The sequence below is a fragment of the Leptomonas pyrrhocoris genome (genome assembly GCF_001293395.1).
Source record: "Leptomonas pyrrhocoris isolate H10 chromosome Unknown, whole genome shotgun sequence".
Taxonomy (NCBI): domain Eukaryota; phylum Euglenozoa; class Kinetoplastea; order Trypanosomatida; family Trypanosomatidae; genus Leptomonas; species Leptomonas pyrrhocoris.
In genome coordinates, this window is record NW_015438395.1 from 70,110 (window position 1) to 91,338 (window position 21,229).

A 21,229-nucleotide genomic window follows, 5' to 3' on the forward strand; every position below is an offset into this window, starting at 1 on the left:
GTTGGGCCGCCCAGTCCAGGGCCGGGGCTCGGCGCGGCCCCCCAAACCGTGGCCTGGCCCCTCGGCCGGCGCGCAGGGTGGGGGGGGGGGCGCCGCCGCCACCGGCCCGAAGGAAAGGAGAAAGGGGGAGAAAAGACCGAGGAATTTGCACGCGGCGCGGGGTTTGTGGGAGAAACACGAACGATCCACCAAGGGCATACGGACAAGAGGCGCGCCGCCAAGACATGGGGCACACTGCGGAGCAAGAGGGCGACGGCAGAGTTCTGTGGTGCCTGCCGCGGTGACTTCTATATTTGCGCGCGCGAGGGATTCAGCTATCCGTCCACACAGGGGTGCAAAGCACAAGAACACTGTATCAAAAACCACCAAACAGCTACACAAACCAGCAATGCCTCGTCCCGCATTGCAATCCGTACTGCCCGAAGAGATGCACCACCCGGTGATGCATCCTGACGCGGGTGCGTAAATGGAGGGGTTCATGAATAGATGGCAGAGAGGAAACGGAGCAGAGGGTTGGCCACGAGCACAAGCCGGCTCTGCGTTGAACATCGGGTTAGGGTTGCTTTACCGCAGCCGAGGGCGGAGGTGAACGAAGAGAGCTTAAATCCCCGAGCTGTGCGCTATCGCTGCACCTGCCCTCTTAGCGTTCGTCAGCGTCGTTGCGATCATGGCGCTTCTCAACTTCGTTGCTCCTCTCTTTCTCTATCTGCGACGTGTTGCTCGTGCGAATTTCGGCGAAGCAGCCACGCTTTGGTTTGCCGAAATCCGCGATTGGGTTCTCAGAGACTGCATCACGCTTAGCGCACTCATCATACTATCCTATTCTTGTCCGCCATGGAAGCTCCCTTTGATGGTAGCCCTATGCTTGCGAGGGCCCCGGGGGAGGGAGCTGTCCGATCTCGCCCACTGCGGCGGAGATGGACAACACGCCGCTCCTCGAAGACCCGAGAACGCGTGTGGCTGCGCAACGGGCGCAGAGTTGTTTCGCCGCGGGAGTCTTTTCTTCACAGAGGCATCGTCGCGCTCATGAACCGCGTGGCCACGGCGGATCCTGTGCCCCCAAGGACATAGAGTGACACATGGCGGGCGCTGCCGGAGAAGGCTGCGGAGGCTGCGGCAACGCAGCTGAAGCAGCTCAGCGCCGTGTTTGGGTCCGAGGAGGCGGACACCCAGGCAAAGAAGAATTTTAAGCACATGGCGCGGGCGGGGAACCTGACCGCCACGGAGGTCCTCGTCCTCCAATACCTCCTCTTCGCCTCCGACCTGGAGTACGGTCGGAAGTTCCTGGTTGCGCTGCTCCTGAACGTCCCGGCGGAGCAGCGTGTTAAGCTCCACAACTGGAGCTTATTCGAGCGCATGACGGCGTCGCAGCAGGCGGCGGCTGGTCCTCTGCTCAAGAGCCTGGACGTGCCCCTGTTCCCGGTGGGCGAGCTCGATGAGCTCAACTACCTTGAAATAATGGCACTTCCATGCTCTGAATGCGGGGTCCAGCAGTCGCTTTGGGGGTCCCTGTCATCTGTTGGAGCAAGCTCCGGCTAAGGATCTCCACCCTTTGTTCCGCAGAGACTTGCAGCAGCAGGGCCACGATAAATTCCCGACCGTATCCGATGTCGGCAGCCAACAGAGGTATTTGAGGACGAGGACCTCCGTGGCGGTCAGGTTACCAGCCCGCGCCATATGTTTAAAGTTACGTTTCGCCTGGGTGTCCCCCTCCTCGGACCCAAGCACAGCGCTCAGCTGCTTCAGCTGCGTTGCCGCAGCCTCCGCGTCCTCCTTCCACGGGGTCACCTTCGCCTCCCGTGTTTTCTCCAGGAATGCCTGGAAAGATGCGAGAGCCACCGATTCCGTGGACCTCTCCTGCGGCGCCTTGGCGTCGCGCTCCGCAGCCTTCTCCGGCAGCGCCAACCCCGACAGCAGCACCCGCTCGCTCGCCCATTTGTACTCCTCCGGGGTGAGCACTTTGCTCTCCCGGAGGGCCTTGAGGCGGGCAATACGGACGGCGATGTCGTCCGTTGAGGGCGTCGAGCTGGTGATGGTGGCCGAGGTCACCGTGGAGACCGCGGAGGACTCCAGCGCCTCGGCAGGCAGTGGTACCTGCGCCGCCTGATCCGCGTTAGCGGTTTTGGACATTTGTGTAGATGTGTAGTGGTGATGGTGTGGGTGTCAAAACACAAAATGAAAACGAGCGAAAAAGCCTCCCCTGTAAGTGAGATCGACGACACCAAAAGTGGTGTGGCGGGTCTCAGAAGGGTGAAGTAACGTATACCTGTATACGCTACTAAAGTCCAGATTCCTTGAATAAGGGAGGAATAAGGGCTCGCGGGAAGAAAAAGCCGAAAAAACGCTTGGACGGACCGTAAGGATCTAGGCTTTACGGTTTTCGTCGTAGGTAAGGAGTGCAGGGAATCAGTCGGAGGGTGTAGTTCCGTACCCAAGCCTTCCGGAGGGTATCGCATGCTGCAGTGCCCCACTCGCCGCTCCTTATGTCGAAGTTTCCATGCTCGCTTGGCCTTTTTGCAGAGCACAAGGGACGCCGACGATCCACGCAGCAGTGAAGCGTGCGCCGTCTCGCAGGAAACCAGCGGCCTGCATGTCGAAGGCAAGAAGAAGCAACATCCGTCTTTTTAATGAAGAGAGCGGTGTTGCGTTGGGCGGGGTCAGGACGGGTGCCGTCGCGCGTCCGCACACTTGAGCCGTCTTGCTCCCGAAGCCACGCTGCTTTTCCAGCATCCCTCGCGGTCAGCTTTGAGTAAGAAGGAATAATAATAATTATTATTATTGTTAGCAGAGAGAAGGGCGAGGTGCAGCGGTAAAAGGAATAGTAGCAGTGCCACGGTGGTCGACTTCCGAGGGGAGAGTGCGAACCTCGTCAGTTCATCCCAACCAAGCCAGCTCAGTCAAGTTCCTTTTTTGTTTGTTTGCTTTGAGCTCTCCTTACTGTTATCGTGTGCCACTCTGTCCAGGTGACCCTTCGATGCACCTGCGTGGGCGTGTGGCGTGGCCGATTGTTGCCTTGATCGGCCGCTATGCGGTATCAATTTGAGAGGATAACAAGGAGTGAACGAAAAAAATAGACGACGGTGGTCGTCAGAGATACCACGCACACAGACAACGCGCTGGCCGTGCGTCGCCATACACGGTGGGGCGGGGGCAGGCAGAGACAACGAGAAAGCAATCTTTGAAGAAGAACGCACAGAAGGTGGACAGCGTTGACCAGTGGCACCGCGGTTGGCACTCTTCATCAGACGAGCATTAAAAGAAAAAGGAAAAGAAAAACAAGGGATACAGTTTTTTTTTTTGGCTCCACAAGGAGGTAGGCTGGTGGTGGCGATGTATGACGCAGAGGACGTGTGTGGGCATCCACTCAGCCTACCGGGCGCACATGAGAAAAACAACGAGAAGAGGAGGAAGAAACAAACGGATCAGCGTGACCGACACGCACACGCACCGAAGAAGAAACAGAACGCGATAAACATGTTGGAAGCAAAAGAAGAATCGTAGAAAACCTGAAGCGGCCTCTTATATGTAGATATACATATACACGTAAAAGAGCAGCAGCACAAAGAGGAGCAGAGGCCCAGAAACGACTGTCTGCAGGTACACGCCGTCTCAACGACTGTCCTCGGTGTGCGCTGTCTTCTCTGCTATTAATACCGCGACCTCAAATGAAAACTACGCTCGCCGTCCGTGCGCTGCTTCGTTAGGCGAGGAAGCGGCAGCCGGGCACGAGAATGCCAGGCACGGTGCACTCCGGCACGATGCGCCACCCGCCTGGGCTGACGCTGCGCATCTCCTGACAGCACGCACACGGCGCACAGCACCAAATACAAATGCAGTCACCAATCATGTTGCCCTGCACGCCACTCTTCTTGCGTAGGTTATAGCGGGTGAAGAGGCGACCGACAGGACAGCAGAGGATGCAGACACAATGCGGCCAGAGGGAGCAGTTGTCGCCGAGCGAGGTGGCGTACAGCTTGCAGGCGGAGCAAGGGGAGAGGAAGGTCCAGTGCAGGAGGCAGAGAAGGCAGCCCATCAGGTCGGGTGCACCGCAGCACGGCGCGAGCTTCCAGCACTCGTAAAAGGCACCGGCCTGACCACCCCAGTCGATCTGATCCAGGCCGCAGAGACCGAGCGGGATGCCGGCCTCGCATTCGGAGATTTGCTGACCCATGATGACGACAGATGATGCGAAACGGCAACGAGTATAGAAGGAAGAAAGAAGCCGGATGTACACGGAGTTTATTTTTTTGATGTTTTTGATGGTTGTGGTGGTAGATGACGTCAGGATTATTTGCGTGGCTGATCGCCTGCTGCATCGAGGAGTGGAGTGCGACGGAGACGTTGGTGACGGCGTTGTGGTGGTGTTGGCGGTCAGGCAAAAGTACTCAGTACAGAAGGAAAGAGAAGGGAGAGCGATGTCGGAGAGAAAAACACGAAAAGGAAAAGAGCGACGACACAAAGCGGGTGCACTTCGGAACCTGCGCTTGGATTAACGTGGGCAAGAGGAGTACACGCATTTGCACGCGGAAGGAATAGAAGGCAGCGCATATGCCTTGCTGTGTGTGTATGTGTGTGTCTGTGGCAGTGGAGGCCGCCATTCCATTCCACGAGCAAGCGAGGTTTGCCCCCTTTCAGTAATAATAAAAACAGTTTTTTTCGCACGGATTCGCCACGAAAGGAAGAGCGCATTGCAGCGGAACAACAACAGCAACAAATACAAATAATAATTAACATCGTAAAAACTTGAAGAGCGACAGAGCGAAGGGGGAAACACCGAAGAGCCATAAAAGGCACGGAAAGCACACAGGTGCGCGAGTTGCGCCGTCCTTCCCGCGAAATTACAAGAACTTTCCCTCGACGTAGCGCACGACGCTGTTGGGCAACTCTTCCAGCTGCATCGCAACACGAGCGGCTTGCTCCTCGATCGTGTTGCCTTCCGGCAGCGACGCGTGCAGCCACCCCGACAGACTGTTGGGTTGCTGTTCCCAGTGCTGCCGCCACTGCGCCGACTTCCATGGCTGCTCCATGCGTTGTGCTGCCTGCACGGCGGCCACGCAGAGGTACCACAGACGGCGCAGGTGGGCCGCGCCGTACTCTGGCTGCAACGCACGCGGCAGCAGCCACAGCACCATCGTCAGCGACACCGCCGTCTCATGTGCGCCTTCCTGGAAGAAAAAGGCGTCGTCTTCGTCTTGGCTTTCCCTCGCGTGCCATCCGCGGTGACGCGACACGGTGGACGCTGCGGGCGACCCCGCCGGCGCTCGTGCGTAGGCGAGACGCAGGTGGTACTCCATGTCCTTCAGCATCACCGCCTCATCCCGCGAGAGCAGCAGGCGGCGAATGGTCTCCTTCGCGAACTCCGCGTTGAGAGCTCTCGGGAGGGACGAAAGCTGCAGCGTCCACAGGGCGCGCCACAGCGGCAGCTCCGCCGCCTCCGGCAGCAGCAGCACGTTGCGGTACGACTCCACAATTGTCGCGGTGCCCCAGATGATGATCACCAAACTCTGGAAGTAGTAAAAGAAGAGGAGGAAGACGGGGTAGATGGAGGGGTTGCTGACCATCAGCGTGGTGGCGCGGTAGTCGAGCGGCATCGGCTCGAGGCGGCCCAGTCGCGACCCGCGAATACCCGGCAAAAAGTCGTCCTGAGGGAGGATGGAGTAGTGGCCGGTCTGCTTGCCCACCGTGAAGGAGTTCATCATCGATCGCCCGCCATCCAACAGCGCGAAGACCAGCATCGTGTAGGCGTAGCCGAAGGAGCGAAACTCGTAAACGGCACTGCCGTAGAGCATAACGCACATCATCGCCATCCCGACGTTCACGATCAGCCAGGCGCAGAAGATCACACCCAGCCGCGGCGCGCAGCGGGCGACCGTCTGCACGCACAGCCATACTCCAGGCGCTACACACGCGAAGCGGAACAATCCGATTGTTCCAAAGAAAAGCGCACCCGCGCAGAGGCGCGGCAGCAGCACGCTGGCGTGTCGAGCGACGTCGTCGATGCGCTGCGGGTACGCGTTGCGATCTGCGTAGCGCAGCGCTGGTACGCTTGTGTACAGCACCAGTGTGTGCCACCACGACCCGATCGCCGCCGCAGCGAGGACGAGGGCGAGGAGGTGGACTAAGTTCTGCGTGTGCAGGAACACCATCAGCGCACACCACAGCCGCTGCGAGAGGGCACACCGTGGGCGGGCGAGGCACGACACCTTCGCCGCGTACTGCGCCAGCATCCGACGCAGCAAGCAGTGGCCGTAAAAGAGACCTGTCAGCGCAAGGCAGATGCTGAGGGCGAGCGGGGTGAAGGTGGCGTCCCACCGCAGCGCGCTGAGGGAGTAGGTGGAGAGGCGGGGCCGCACGACTGCGCCACCCGTCGACATCGCGAACTGCACCTCTACCACCGTGTATCGATTGGTCCTCGCGGCGTACTCGACGTACTGCAGCAGAACCTCCGATACGGCGGGGTCGAACAGAAACGATGCGCAGCTCGTCGCGGCGTCGGCGATGGCCGTGTCGGTATCGCGGTCCGTCTCGGTGTAGTCCATCCACGCCTCGCGCATCTCTAGCGAGCTGTTGTAGGCAGGCGGCCAGAGCACGTCCTTCTTCGGCGTCTCCATCACCGACAGCACGCCACGGACGGCGCTGCAAGACGAGGCGAAAGGCAGGAGCGCAACGTAGCCGCCGACATGGTTGTGAAAGCTAAACGCAGGCGCAGAGGAGGCCGACAAGGAAGAGTTCGACGGCCCGCAGATCACGCGGGGGATGTCAGGGGGTGCAGCGCGCTTGTCGATGATGATAGGGGTGGCCACCGCGGCGTCGCGCAGAGGCGTCACCATCGGCGCCGGTGCAGCGCCAGGCGTAAGGCCCGTGCCCAAGTCCGCCTTTGAAGCGGCCCGCACCTCCTTCGTGCCCTGCGCCCTTTGCTGATAGCGTCGACTGACTAGACGTACGGCACCGAGTTGGTAGTGGGCGCCGGTCATCGTACTCCGCCACTGCCGCTCAAAGCTCGGATTCCTGCAGTTCCACAGTCGCGGAACGCACTGCAGCTGCAACCACCGCAGCACGTCGCGCCGCGTGCGGACCGACTTCAGATTCACAAAAACCGGCTCGTGATGGGTGCGGGCGATGCTTTCCAGCTGCTCGTCCACCTCCACACGTCGGTTCGGTGGGGGTGTCCAGAGATTCACCGTTTCGTTATACCAGCTGTACATCCACGCGTAGCGCTCGCTGTTGCCGGGGACGAAGCTGCCCCCGGTGTTCGTTTCGGTGGGCGTGGTGACGGCCTCCGTGTCAAGGCGGAAGGCCTCCAGCAGGATCGCCGCCCGCGTTGTCGACGCTGCGCGCGGCTGGGCCAGGTTGCCGCGACGTATGGCGCCAAAGTCGACGACGGCCTGCGAGCCGCCGCGGCCCGGTTCGATGAACACAAACAGCGTCAGCATGACGAAGAATGGTGCGTAGAGCCACCCCTGTGACCACTGCTCCGCCAGGCGCTGCTGCAGACGCAGAAAGAGGATGACGCGGGACAGCGGCACCTGCATGTAATGCCACGGCTCCATCGAATCCCTCACGGTACCCGTGGCTGGCTCCGTCGTGGCGTACGGCGACCACGGCCCGTCCGCGGGAGTCGCTCCCGCCTCCTCGGTGCGGTACGGGGCCGGGTAGAGGCTCGAGGCCTCGCCGTGTCCGTAGTGCAGCGCAGCCCCTTCCACACCCGCGGTGTCTTCGCCGGGGAAAAGGAAATCCCACAGTCGCGCCCGCCAGCCGGCTCGGTGGGCTGCCGGGGGTCGCCGCGCCGACAGCGGTGTGAAGGACCCGCCGCTGGATGAGGAGCAGCTCAGTGGCGGGGTCGAGGGCGAACGCTGTGGGGCGGTTTGCTCCGTGTGTCGGTGTTCATCGTCGCCGTTGTTGGAGAAGGCTGGTGAGCTGCGGTCTTCGCAGAAGAACGACGTTGTGGCACGCGGCATCGGCGACGAGAGCTTTCGTTTTGCTGACTCAGCTTCTTTGTTATTCCTTTGTCAGTGCACGGGCCGTCTTGAGCCATTTCAACGTGTGTGCGCCGTTGTGAAGCGCTCGTGAAGGACCGACTCGCCGTGCTTCGTTCCGGCGGCCACGTCTTCGTCCTTTGAGCGACAAAATGAAAATAAGAAGAAGAGTACAGGCAGATGGCACGCTAAAGTGTAGTTGTAGCAGCGATGCGTGTGTGTGTGTGTGTGTGTGCCCACTAGAAGCCTGTTCCACCGGCAACGACAGTCGTGTAGTGCGAAGAAGCAAGGAAGGAGAGACAGCACGACAAAGCAATGGAGGGCGACCGTGCAAAGCTCCGTGCGCAGCAGATGTGGTTAGCACCTACCTGTAAACATCAAGCCTGGTTGAGCGCGTGGGAGCCAGATGCAACGTAATCCAGGAAAAAATATCGCGGCCGTCGGATTTAGAAAAGAACCCTTGGCATTCGGTTCGTTCCCCGTCGCGCGCACGTACGAGGCTGCAGCTACGTCTTGCCATGGAGAAGGCCAGCGTCAACGCCTCTTCCTACTCATCGTTCCTCCGCACCGATGCCGACATGCACGTGTACGAATTCTTTAAGCGTTTCTCTTTGCGATAAATGTTGAAGTACCGAGATCAACGGCCGTCGCACGTGCAGCGCAACGCCCGGAGTCTCCCTCAAACAGAATGCGGGCCCTTCAAAGAACAACAAAAAAGGAAGAGTTACAACTGACCTCTTGCAGTGCGCAGCTCTACGCTCTTCTTTCCCTCTTCCTCTAACCCTCTCTATCTTTACCATTCATTATGTTCAAAAGCAAAGCAAAACAAGCAGAAGAACGCGGCAGGAGCAGCAGCAATGCCACACACGTATACGCCGGACGTTTCGGATTCCCACATTCCGTTGCGAGCGTGATACCGGCCCTTTACGCCGCTACGTACGATTCGGCCTGAAATACGCAGTGCCGTGTACTTCCGCGAAGTGGCGACCGAACAGGCGGGTAGCGTGCCTGATAGAGGAGCTCTACGCCGTCTTGTCGTCCACTTCAGTTTCAGCGTCGTCGGCCGTGGGGGACGGCTGCGACGGCGCTGCGGCCTCGGCGTTGCCGGCAGCAGCGACAGCCACGGCCACCGTCTCCGACTGCGCCTGTCGCTGCTCCTGCACACGGCGGGCGAGTGCCTCGCGGGCGATGAGGCGGTAGCGCTCCGCCTCCTCGGCGGTGGTGCCGGGCAGCAGCGTCACGTTGCCACCGCCGTCTGCGGAAGCCGCAGCCGCAGAAGCGAAGAGCGGCATCGGCAACGTGGTCCCTGCGTCGCGCGGCGGTAGCAGAAATCGGAGGCGCGACGGCTTCAGGAAGGCGTAGGTGGCCTCGCCGACATGCCGCACCGCCGCTCGCAGCCTGGCGGGGTAGAAGAAGGCGTCGAGCGTGAAGGCGGTGTTCGCGGTGCCGGAGGCGTGTCGCTCGTACAGCCAGGCCACGAACAGGCTGATGAGGGCGACCAGGCAATTCCACCCATACGGGTCGGACGAGAAGTACACCTCATCGCGGTACACGATGTACTCCCGATTGACCCAAATACCCCACTCCAGCACGTCCAGCACCGCCGCACACGCGACGATGGCGAGGGGAAGTCGCTGCAGCGTCAGCCGCCAATACTTCCAGGACGGCCCGAGTGGGGCGCTCACCCCACGGATCCGGCACAAGGCGAAGACGATGACCTGTGCAATGGGCCACACACCCCAGTAGATGTAATCGCCGTAGACCCCTTCGGCGGCTTGGTCTTCAACGCTGCGCAGGCGCAGGCCACCGGTCAATCTCCCTAAAGGAGCTAAGAGGGCCTTGTCCACCACGATCACTGCGACGGCGGTCACCACGACGGTGAAGACGACGTAGATTGTGTATTCGGCGCTGCCAAGCGCGCCCTCTACCGCGGCGCCCCACCTCACAAAGAGGCCAACATTGAGGGGAATCAATAGCAGAGTGAAGTAGGGCACCGTGAAGCTGTAGGTAACAAGGCACACAGGGATAGGTCAGAGAGAGCACTTCGCAGGACGAAGCTGTTTATGCTGAGGAGATCGGTTAGCACCAGTAGGCTCAGCACGAGCGTAGCGAAACAAAAGGCCGTTGTCACCGGCAGCTTGCTTGCGCTGCGCGAGAGATCGTCCAAGGCAATTCGCCGCATGAAAAAAAAAAAGCAGACAAATAAAAAAACCCAGAAAGACACTGCTAGCGGCAATAATTAATGTCTAGCACGAGAATGTGCTTGCGCGCTCTTTCTCTAGCGCGGGGCACTCAAGCAAAAAATACGTATGAGGGAGAGGGGGAAGTGACGTATATGGCGTTCAGTTGTACGCTGTGACTTCACCGGAAGAGTCGCAGAAGCACGTTGGCGACGAGCGAAGGGAGAAGGAGAAAAAGAAAGCGAAGGCAGAGAAAAAAGTCAGCGTTTGCATTTTTCTGTTCTGACGTCATCCGCTTCCACACGGCGGCTGCACTCCACACATCCGCGCGTCTTCGTGGCGGTTGCACTTCTCTCTTCACAGCTGCTCAGCGCCGCCACGCATTACCGCCATTCGGCACAACCAACCCCCACCCTTCTCCCCGCTCTCTCTTTGCTAAAATCGCTGTTGATTGAACTGTGAAGAAGTGAAGCCGAGGCGACGACGCCAACATAACTAGAAAGAACGCTGCTACGCTTCATCGGCTGTTGCCGGTGCAACCCACCCAGACCCGATCACCGCCAGCGGAGGGGCCGGAGAGGACATGGACGCAGCCGCCTGCACCGCTGCTGCTGACGGCCTCAGCAGCTTCTTCACCGCCGATAGCGAAGCGTAAACCACCAGCGCCTGCCCAGTCGCAGGGGCTCGCACCGGCGCTTCAAAATGCACCGTGCAGCTGCGTACACACAGGCCGTCCGCGCTCTCTCTCCTCGCTTCCACCTCCGCTTCGCTTTCTCGCGCCCACCGGATCACGGCTGGCTGCGGTGCCATCTGGTGCCGCAGTGCACAGAGGCAGGGCAGCGCGAAATGCGTGCCGTCTGCACCGCCCGCCGCCCGCCGCAGTACGTCCGTCGGAAGCCACCACCGCAGCGACACGGCACCCACACACGACGTACACAGCAGTGGGTGATCCCATCTGTCCACCACGAGCACCTCCTCCAGCAAGCGAACTTCGTGCGGTTCACCAGAGGACGACGCGGGCAGGAGCCGCTTACGCGCCACGTAGCAGTAGCGCTCGAGGTGCCCATGTGTGCCGTCGCTGTGCGCGTCGGCGAGACGCAGCCGCTGACCGAGTGTGACGGCGTAGGCGGGCAGATACGCCGGGTAGTCGTCCTTCAAAGGCCCAAACGTGTTGGTGCCACTTACGAGCATCTTCTCTGTGTTCGTTGTGGCTTCGCGGAAAGCGGTGTGACGAGGCGGAGACGACGGCGGTAATGACGGCGGTGGCGGTGGCAGGAACTCATTGAGAAAGCTCGCGAAGCGCGCCTTGCAGGACGGTGGCGTCGAGTGCGTTGTGAATGCGGAAGGGGAGGGAGAAGGCGGCGCCCCTACGAAGCAGATGCCCGTGCTGGTGCGCTTCCGTGCAATGTGGGCCACATCGTCGTCGGCGGAGAAGACGTGCTGCGCCAGCGTGCGGACATCCGCCTTGGCTTTAAAAAGGTGCCCAATGGGAAAGAGCGCACCGGCGAGGGTCGACGGCGGAACGCGGGAGAGAAAGTGCGTTTGGTCATTCAAGTCGTGACGAGCCGAGCAGGGCTGCAGCAGGAGGGCCGCGCGCGGCTCTGCAGACCCGCGAGAGCTGCACACGTCCCACGTGCGCGCGTAATGGCCGGTGGCGAGCAGCGTTTGCTGAGGCCTCTCGCGCGTCTCCCTCTCCCTTGTCGACGATGACGACGTTGGCACCACCTTCAGCGCCTGTGCCACCACACCAAATTTAATGCGCGAGTTGCACAGCACATCCACGTTGAGGGTGTTCCCCGCCGCGTAGGCGTGCAGCATGCGCTGAAAGCACTGCGCCGCGTACTCCTCTGCGTAGTCGAGGACAGACAGTGCAGCGGTGCGTGGAAGCAGCTCCAGAGTGTGGGCAATCCGCTGAGCATCGTCGTAGTCACTCTGCGACTGAGCACACCACCCATGCGGCGCGCTGTCGTCGTGCCAGCAGCGCAAGAAGAAGGGGTACAATTCCACTTCTCTGTTGTGTAGGTCGTGCTCGTGTGCGGACACACACATCTCACTCTTCACGGTGTCCGGCAACATGCTGAAGAGGGACCTCTCCGCAGCGACGGCGGCCTGCAGGTCCGTCAGCGCAGGCGGCTGTGCCCGTGCAGATCCGAAACGGCGCAACGCCGCCACATCGGCGTTGGTGCGTACGCAGCGGCGAAGAAGGAGGGCCGCCACGGCGCTGTCGACGCCGCCGGAGAGGGCGATGGCGATGCGGAGAGGACGCGCCACACAACTCGTCATTGACATCCAATCATGAACGCTGGAAGAGAACAGAAATGTGAATTAAGACGCACGATGATGCGTGTTGAGGTGCGCGTTGCAGCGTCGTAGCGCCGACGAAGTGAAAGGGTTTATTCTTCACTTCTCTCACTGCACCGCTGCGGTCAAACGTTTAAAGCGGCTCGCAGCGGGAGACGAAGACGGAGATGGAGGCAATGAGGAGAAGCGATTAGGGGTCATTACGGCCCGTGCCACGCAGCAGGCAGACGTTGAAGGCGACGGCAGAGAACATCTGTCGGTCGCGGTATCGGAGGGCAGCGCTTGAGAGGAAAGCGACAGCAGAAGGAGAGAGTCGCAGCGGTCCGAGACGACCCGCTCGCTCTTCTGGTTCCGCCTCCGCCCACACAGCCGACTCAACACGTAGTGGAAGTGCTCCTGCACGACACATCAGCGGCCGCAAACGGAGCGGCAAGACGTGCAAACCAGAATCTGATCAGCACCCAAAGGAAAGGGAAGAAAAGAAAGGATGTTTAGCACGTAGAAAACACCACGTGTAACGAACCAAACGAAGCGCAAACACGAACAACAGTGCAAATATGCACACGGCGGCAACCAACGACGATATCAACCACAACGAAGCAACAGACGCCTCGCACAGCGTTGGAGAGAGCGCAGCACGCGCCGAGGCGATGACGCGTTGCTCGTATGTCCAACCTTCTTAAACAACAACAGCGGCGGCGGCACGTTGTCCCGCACACCACACCCGGAGCTGCCACGGCGGCAATCCACGACCTGCGCTCCTCGCCAGGCAGCGCATGCGGCGTCTCCACGTTGCGCGCCACTACAACAATGAGTCCTCACCGTCCACGTAGTCTGCCTCCACCTCGACATCTGCATCTGCCGCCGCTGCCACCTCCTTCAGCGCTGCCGACGCCGAAGCGCCGTCTGCGTTTGTGTGCTCTCCAGAGGTGTAGCCATTGATGTGGATGCCGCTGCGAAGGGCGCCGTTCACGGATGCTTCCTGCGGCAACTCTTCTGGCGACGCCTGGAGGTGCTGGGTCACGATGTCAGGCGCACCCTTCTTTGGTATCGCTGCAGGGGCCGCTTCCTCTGTCGGCGTGGCCGGTGAAGTTGGCAGCACCTCGGCGTGTGCGATGTACCACGCGAAGTAGTCACGCACCGACACGATGAGCGTGCCGGCCGTAGGCGTCAGCAGCGACACGAGGGAGGAGAAGAACCTTGGGTGCATCGCCATGGCCTCGAAGGCCGCCTTGCGATGGGCCCACCCCACCGTAGCGGCGGTGAGCGACGCCGCTGCCCCTGCGGGCGCTACCGCATTTGATTGCCCCGTCAGCAGCTTCACGAGGTAACCCAGCACGGCGGCCAGCTGCTGGTACATGCCAGAGTTGCACGTGCGGACGTGCTGCTGCTCCTGCGGCGAGAGCCGCTGCAGCGACGCCGGGTCGGCCGCAAGAGACGACGTACCCGCCGGCACGGTGGCGCCACTGCCGTACGCACCAGCGGCAGACGACCAGGTGCTCGAAGGGGAGGGCTGGGCGGCGGCCTGCACCTGCCGAATGCCCTCGATGATGTCCGTCGTGGAGGCTAGCACCTCCTTCGTAGGGTACTCGACGGACAACATCGCCAGCTCACAGTAGCACTGCAGGACGCTGCGAATGGCGGCGTGAGGCAGCAGACCGCCGTTGCGGATCAGCGCGGGTGCCTCGCGGCCGAGCTCGACAAACTGCGAGGCGTACTGCTCGACCTCGTAGGGGTAGTTGATGCGCCAGAGAATGGAGAAGAGGGTGCCAGCAGCTCGCAAAGTTAACTGCAGCAACACCAGTACCGACGTGCGTGGGAGCGCCCACTCCGCGGCAGTGGCAGCCGTTGACACCGATGGCTCACTTCTCTGCTCGTCACCTGCGGGCCGCGCCATGGCACTCACCACGACGCTGTGCACCTCCTTCGGGACGCCGGCCAGCACCTGCGCCAGCAGATTCACGTACTCGATAAGGGGCTCATCTGCAAGAAGGGTGGTCGAGCCGCCGCTGCCGCGGCTCGGTGGCGGCCCGGCGCTCTTCTCTTCTCCCCCTTCTGTTGCGGGCGTGACGCCTGGCGTGGCGTCTGCGGCCGCCGGCGGACCGCGCACGACCCACTCCGGCTCCGCCGTGTCCATCACGCGAATCGTCTGGGTGGCCGCAGCGCCGTAGGCAGACCACGCCTCGGCTGCCACCGCCGGCGGCGCGTCCAGCCAGCGGCGACCGACAAATACTGCGGTCGGCGGCACAATAGCGGGCAGCGGCACCTGCACGGCGTAGAGGCTGAGTGAGACGCAGTCCAACACGCACTGCGCCAGCTGTGGCCGCGTCACCTCGCCGTTCTGCGGGAGGCACACCGCAATGCACTGCGACAACGATCGAATAGCGAGAAAGCGGCTCTGATAGGGACTGTTGGGGCTGAGAAGGATGGGCATGAGGCAGCGCTGCATGACCCGTTCGGCGGTGACCGCCTGGAACTCGCCGCTCAGGCCGGAGAGGAGTTCACCCGCCAGGAAGCCCAGCGCGGCGGGGAGGGTACTGCGAAAGGCGGCACGCGAGCAGCGACGCATCGCGGCTGGCACCGGCATCTGGTAGAAGAAGAAGGGAATGAGGCTGGTGTGCGTGATGGGCGTCTTGTGGTGGTGGGCGGCGTGGCCGATGGCACCCTCCAGCACCACCTCGATCAGGTCGGTCGCGAAGGTCTGCACCTGGGCCGGCCGCATCTGGAGCGAGAGCGTTCGCAGCTGATGCACCACCTCCGCACGCGTCTGCTCCCGCTCGCACCGCAGCAGCAGCCCAAGGCGCACCAGCGTCTGCTGCACCACGTACTCGGGGCTTTCCTCGACAGAGGACACCACCCGCTGCGTCAGCGAGTCGCGCTCTGCCAGGGCTCGTGCAAGGGTCTCGAGGTCTGCGCCTGAGGCAGCGGAAGGAGGCGAGGGCGGCCCTGCCGCGTACCACGCCATCGGTGAGGAAGCAGAGAGGGACATGGCCAACGTGGTCGTGCAGATGCTGCTGAGCAGCGCCACGCAGACCTGCGCACCGTCCACGTCTCCGCACATGCCGCCCATGTAGGATAGCTGAGCCAGAAGCCACAGCAGCGCCCCTCGAACCTGCGGCGGCAGGCGGTCCGAGAAGGTGCCGCCGGTGCCGCCGCTGAGCGCGACTAGCTTGCGCAGCACCAGCAGGGCGAGACTGCCGGCCTCAGTGGTTGTGGTGCGGCGATCGCACAGCGCCATCGCGAGCGGGTAGAGCGCCTGCTGCCATGATGCCACCATTGTGTAAAGGGAGAGGTGCTGCGCCTCCGCCGTCACTTCTGCTGCGTGCGCCGTGCGAGAGAGCACCTCCTTGACGGCCTGCAACGTGTGCATCTGCAGCAGCGTGGCGGAGCCGTCCGTCGCGGCGGATGCCAGCGTTATATCGTAAATACTCCGCAGACAGCGGAAGCAGCGCACAAAGCCGGCGGGGGCGGTGTCCACGGTGATCGTCACAGGAGGCTGCTTCAAGTCGTCCTCCGCCACCCTCGCGCCGTCTCCTTCGCCACTGCGATGACCGCTGCTGCTCATGACGCTGGCCGGTACCACAACACGACGGGTCGAGGAGGCCAGCCACATCGTACACAGAATCTCCACCAAACACTCAAACAGCACCTGCAGTCCCTCATCACTCAGACCGTGCTTCTTCACAAGCTCCACGTACGCCGGCACCACCACAGCTGTAAAGTCGCGTATGTTCACGTAGTACACGACGTCGGCGGCACGCCTGCCGTGGATGATGCGCGAAAACTCCAGCGCGCGACGCAGCAGCACGAGGGCCGCCGACATATTTTCGACGTCGCCCACGGCGTACCCGCGAATGGTGGTCATGACGCCCTCCAGCACCCGGTGAATGGCTTCTGTCGGCTTGTGCACCGCAGCGGTGCTCTCTTGTTCGGTCTCCGCTCCCTCTCCAGCGGTGCGTGTCTCGTCGGCCTCCACACTCAGCCGTGTGAGGCTCTCCATGCGGGTAAAGACGTCCTCAACCAAGGGCGGCGCCTCCGATGTGGAACTCAGCCGCAGCTCCAGCATCAGCTGACACACAGCCACCCAGCAACGCACCGGGAAATGCACGGCGTACGGCGTGGCCGCCACGACCAGCACGGCGCGACGGCAGTGCGCCCGCACAGGCGTGGACTCCGCCATGCGCAGCAGCGTCAGGAGCGTGACGGTGCACTCCGTCTGAAGGTCGAAGGCGGCCGCCGTGCACAGCAGCGACTGCAGCCCCCGCACGCACTGCAGCAGCACCGGCAGCGGGGCAGAGGGGCCTTCATACATGGCCGGCCCAAAGACGGCACACACGGCGGACCAGGTACTCAGGAAAAGATCCTTCGCTGCCGCGTACCACCACGCAGGGGGCAGCGATGGCCGCGGATCCTGTCGGGTGCGAAGCTGCAGCAGCTGCTGTGTCTCACTCACCATTCGCTGCCGCTCCACCCCGAAGGCGAGCTGCCGCTTCTCCTCCTGCGACACGAAGAACACGTCGAAGGCGCCTCTGCTGGCGCTGTCGGCGCTTGCACTCGTGTCGATCGTGACCGACTTGATGCTCTCGAGCGGGTGCGTGCTGATGCAGTAGAATATGTCATCGACGAAGGCGTCGGCGAAGCTTTCGTCGTCGTTGCAGCGGCGCAGCTGGCCACGAAACGATTTCAAATCCAGCCGCATGCCGACAGACGGGTTGTGGATGTTCGTGTTGAGCATCACCGTGGCGACCACAACGATAAAAACAGCGGTGTCGTTCTTAAAGGGGAAAACTTGTCGGTCGATGCCCGGTACATCGTTGACGTCGAAGTAGGCGGCCGAGAAGTACTCGAGAAGCCGCTCAATGCGCTGACCCTCCTTCGGCAGTTGAACCCGCATCAGGAGTTCGCTGATGGCCTCCAACACGCTGCGACCGGACAGGGGGAGGCGACGGAGGTACGCCGTGCACACGTGCAGCGGAAAGACGGCTGGCGTTGTCAAAAACTCCGCCACCGCCGCCGGATCGAGGGAGCTGATGCCGGACAAGAAGTCCACGACGTCCTCCACCTTCTTCGCCGTCTCGGCCGACGGCACTGGGGGGATGTGCGCGTGGTCCCACTGAGCGGAAAAGGCGCTGTGCTCCTCTGGAATTGCGTTTTCCTCTGCGGTGACGTGGAACATCTTGTACACCGCCTTCTTGGGCGATGCGTTGAAGAGGTCCACCTGCTGCTGCTCCTTTAGCTTCCGCTCACGGTTCTGCACCGTCGGCAGCGCAGCCAGCACGTCCCTGCCGGTCTCCTCCTCCGGCGGCGCCTGCGTCGTGAGGACCTCGACGATGCGCACGAGGCCGTGCAGCGCCATGGCGGGCAGCGACAGCGAGGCCAGACTCGCCGCCGGTGCAGTGGCGTCGAGGGAGGAGCCATCCGCTGCGTTGCCCGAGGCAGCCGCGACGGTGGTGGCCGTGTTGCCGCTCGTAGTCGCACTTGTAGAATTCCGCACCGCCTCCTTGTGCTTCTTCGACTCTGCCGCCGCCGCTTCCTGCTGCCGTTGCAGCTGTTCCTGCACCACGGCGTCCTGCGCAAAGTCCTCCTTCGGCGCCGCTCGCACAATGCGAGAAAGGGCGCTGGTGAACTGCTGGACGAAGTTGAGCTGATGCGCGTGCACGTTCAAGTCGTACAGCCGGTAGAGGTGCAGGATCAGCGGAATTGTTCGTGTGCCCTCCGCCGCCGCGCCGGCCGGGACGATGCTCGAGTGGCTCATGAGGGTAGTGAGAAGGTGCAGGACGATGGTGCGCTTCACGTAGTGGGGGCTGTTCGATGACTCCAGCAGGCGCAGCACCACGTTGCAGTACAAATAGCCGACCTCCTGCCCCAGCTCCGTTGCGCAGTTCACCGTCAGCAGCCGCAGCGCATCCAGCCCCGCCGCCAGCACAGCCGGTTGGATCGACACCGCACAGTTTAGAATGCCTTCGTACAGCGGGCGGCTCCAGCGAGGGAGGCGCAGCACACACCGCAGCAGCGGCACGTCGTGCGTCGTCACGTAGCTCAGCATATCCGCCAGCAACCGGGTGGACAGCAGCTCGCCCTCGTTGTTCTCGCCGCAGCACCGGGCGACCGCGGCGAGGTAGTCCGCCGTGTAGCTGCTGCCTAAACTGGCGAGCACTTCCCCCGCCGCTGCACGCCAGGCGGGCGGCATCACGCTGCTCCCACTCACTGGCGAGGCCACCGCGCCATTTCCGCCAGCACCGTTGGCGTTTGCACCGGAGTGAAGCTCACCGCTGGACAACGGCCGCGTGAGTCCGCCCGACGCCGCAGGACCGCCACCGGTTGCAGAGGAGCGAAGGGACCCGTTACCCGGCAGCGGTGTAGCGGACGGCGAGGCCACGCCGCACAGGGAGAAGAGGTCGTGGGCGGCGTCTTTCTTCAAGCCGACCATCGCCGCTGGCGCTCCTTCGGCCCGCACGCCGGCGACGGAGACGAGAAAACGCACTGCCGGCTCAATGACGTCGCCGATGTGGCAGATGCTGTGCGTGAGCGAGGGGCCCCACATCACTTCTAAACCCCCCGCTCGGCTGCGCACGTGCGCGGCGACGTCCTCTGCCGGCTCCTGCTGCAGCACCTCCTGCGCGGCATCGACGTCCTCGAGCGGCGACGCCGCCTCCGCGGTACCAGCCACCGTCCTTTCAGAAAGAATGTGATTGCGGAGCAGGTAGAGCTCCTCCTTCTCGAGGCGCGACTGGAAGTACAAGAGAGCGCGTCGTGTCTGCTTCACAACATCGACGCACAACTGCACCGGGAAGCGGGCGCTTGCCGCGTCGGACGGCACGGCGTCGCTCGTCATGAGTTGCACGCAGTCGACTAACGCCTTCGTTGCCACGTTAATCTCTTGTGCGAGCTCGACAAAAAGGCTGATCTTGTCTTTCGTTGGCACTTGTACCTGGCTCTGTGCCGGTGCTTCAGGCGCTGAGGCGGAGGACGGGTTCTTCTCCGGCGACCCCACTTCCGATGCTTCTACGCGGCCTTCCGTGTCCGTCTCTACCGCAGATGGAGTTGTCGCTGTCGCCGGCTCCGCTGGCGGTGTCGCGTAGGTCTGGTACACTACGTGCTGTAGCGACGCCATGATGGTGGAGCAGCACCGAACCATGAGAAGGCGCACGAGGTTCTTTCCAAAAGACTGCAGCCGCGCTCGCTCCGGTATGTCGTTGTTGAAGAGCAGTCGCAGGTAGCTGACCAGGTCAACAATGTTGCGGCCAGCCGTCACGGAGCGTGTGCTGGCCATGTCCGCTGTAAAGGACGAGGAGCCGCCAGGCCTCACGGCGGCAGCACTTTCCTTCGCCGGTGCCGCGGGGTCAGGAGACGGCTTCGCACTTGCTGTTGTGGTGGTATTCGCATTCAGGGTGCTGCCGGTGCCCTCCTCTCCCTCCGCGGCCGCTGCCGTTGCTGCCGGCGAAGAGGACTCAGCGGGGGTCGAGGTGGCAGCGGTTGGCAGTGGTGGTGCGTCCGTGACGGGGGATTGCGGGGGTGGGTTGCTGGGCGCAATGGACGGGCGAGGGGCACCAACACTTCCCACGTCCTTCAGCCACGTCTCCGTCGCAGCTCGGATGTCACTTAGTTTTGCCTTTTGCGCGCTGCCGAGTGCGTTGCTGCTGACGACGGAGCTGACCTGTGTGAGCAGCGCATGGAGTTGCACGAGGAAGGCGACCTTGTTCTCCACCTCTGCGTTGGTCAGGTGATGCGCCATCTGCGTGCCACCAAGGAGGAAGGAGGAGAGCCGGTAACGGTGCTGATCGAAGAGGAAAGAGGAAGAAGTTGAATGCTTGTTCCTTGTTGTAGCGGAACACCACCGGCAACAACAGTAAAAAGCGCTACGTGGAAGCGCCGTCACGAACTCGTAGAGCTCAACGTACAGACGCAGCCTTTGGCGCTGCGAAATCACGATAGCAAGAAACGCACACACCCCGGACTATCTCGCAAACCCCGACAACACGAACTCGTCCCTTCTCCTGTTTCCTGTAAAGGGCTGCCGTGTCGCAAGGGGCCGATGGAGGAAACACAAAGAGGCAAGCCGGTCGCCAACGAAGCAATACGGCGGAGTCAGCCAACTGTTCGCCAAGTAAAAAAGAAATGGGATGGAAAAGAACTTCGCCACACGCACAGCAACAAACCAAGATACGAAGGTGAAGTAGCGCAGTGCTCCTCTTTAGACTTAGGGAGCGGGAAGTCACGGCAAACCGTACTACTAGGCGCACACACACACGGCAAAACAATGATAAAAACAGACAAATATAAAAAACAGAAGAGGCAAGGGCTGCGGGCGGACACCTTCACACGTGAACGCCAACCAACGATGCGTAGTACAAATACAAAGAAGGACGTGGAGAGCGATGAACACGGGAACGGGCAGGCTTCTACTTCCGCAGTTACCTCAGCAACAACAAAAGCGCTGTTGACGCGTTTGCTGAAGAGAAGGAAGGCAGCAAAGGATGAGGAGAAGGAAGAGTACAGGAGAGAAGAAACAAAGCATACGTTACGGAGCTCCTCCCTGCATGTATGGCGCCACACACGCCCGTCAAACGAGCGGGGGTAGTAACGACCTGTGACAGCCGCGTATGCAGCGCTCCTCTGCATCGGGGTTCCTTCGCGTCTGAAGACGCACGGTGAAAGCGCATTGGTGAGAAAGAGAGACAATGCCGTGTGCGCCGAGAATGAAGTAACCTCAGCCCATCACCTCTGTCTCCGTATCATCACTATTATAGTAGATTTGTCTTCGGTAGTCAA

The 21,229-nt window shown here is 61.7% G+C and overlaps 6 protein-coding genes across 9 annotated transcripts; all 6 read right to left on the reverse strand.

Annotated features, from left to right (window-relative positions):
• Positions 1-1,512: 1,512 nt before the first annotated feature.
• On the reverse strand, positions 1,513-2,744 carry ABB37_10039 (hypothetical protein; the record flags this gene model as incomplete). 2 transcript variants are annotated; one of them, XM_015809763.1, is made up of 1 exon in its annotated part: positions 1,513-2,744. In XM_015809763.1, the coding sequence occupies exon 1, from the start codon at positions 2,128-2,130 to the stop codon at positions 1,513-1,515; it is 618 nt and encodes a 205-aa protein (XP_015651653.1). In that variant the 5' UTR covers positions 2,131-2,744. The 2 variants fall into 2 exon arrangements, with proteins under 2 accessions (XP_015651653.1, XP_015651652.1); XM_015809762.1 differs by having other exon boundaries at positions 1,513-2,370.
• Positions 2,745-3,700: 956 nt separating this feature from the next.
• ABB37_10040 (hypothetical protein) lies at positions 3,701-4,311 on the reverse strand (the record flags this gene model as incomplete). The annotated part of the gene is made up of 1 exon (XM_015809764.1): positions 3,701-4,311. Exon 1 carries the CDS (start codon positions 4,169-4,171, stop codon positions 3,701-3,703), a length of 471 nt encoding a protein of 156 aa, XP_015651654.1. The 5' UTR covers positions 4,172-4,311.
• Positions 4,312-4,838: 527 nt separating this feature from the next.
• Positions 4,839-8,224, reverse strand: ABB37_10041 (hypothetical protein; the record flags this gene model as incomplete). The annotated part of the gene is made up of 1 exon (XM_015809765.1): positions 4,839-8,224. The coding sequence occupies exon 1, from the start codon at positions 7,956-7,958 to the stop codon at positions 4,839-4,841; it is 3,120 nt and encodes a 1,039-aa protein (XP_015651655.1). The 5' UTR covers positions 7,959-8,224.
• A 774-nt stretch (positions 8,225-8,998) lies between these two features.
• On the reverse strand, positions 8,999-10,336 carry ABB37_10042 (hypothetical protein; the record flags this gene model as incomplete). Its single annotated transcript, XM_015809766.1, has 1 exon — positions 8,999-10,336. Exon 1 carries the CDS (start codon positions 9,266-9,268, stop codon positions 8,999-9,001), a length of 270 nt encoding a protein of 89 aa, XP_015651656.1. The 5' UTR covers positions 9,269-10,336.
• Positions 10,337-10,666: 330 nt separating this feature from the next.
• Positions 10,667-12,577, reverse strand: ABB37_10043 (putative tRNA-methyl transferase; the record flags this gene model as incomplete). Of its 3 annotated transcripts, none has more annotated exons than XM_015809769.1 (1): positions 10,667-12,577. In XM_015809769.1, the coding sequence occupies exon 1, from the start codon at positions 12,443-12,445 to the stop codon at positions 10,667-10,669; it is 1,779 nt and encodes a 592-aa protein (XP_015651659.1). In that variant the 5' UTR covers positions 12,446-12,577. The 3 variants fall into 3 exon arrangements, with proteins under 3 accessions (XP_015651659.1, XP_015651658.1, XP_015651657.1); XM_015809768.1 differs by having other exon boundaries at positions 10,667-12,569; XM_015809767.1 differs by having other exon boundaries at positions 10,667-12,459.
• Positions 12,578-13,259: 682 nt separating this feature from the next.
• On the reverse strand, positions 13,260-20,910 carry ABB37_10044 (hypothetical protein; the record flags this gene model as incomplete). The annotated part of the gene is made up of 1 exon (XM_015809770.1): positions 13,260-20,910. Exon 1 carries the CDS (start codon positions 20,190-20,192, stop codon positions 13,260-13,262), a length of 6,933 nt encoding a protein of 2,310 aa, XP_015651660.1. The 5' UTR covers positions 20,193-20,910.
• Positions 20,911-21,229: the final 319 nt, after the last annotated feature.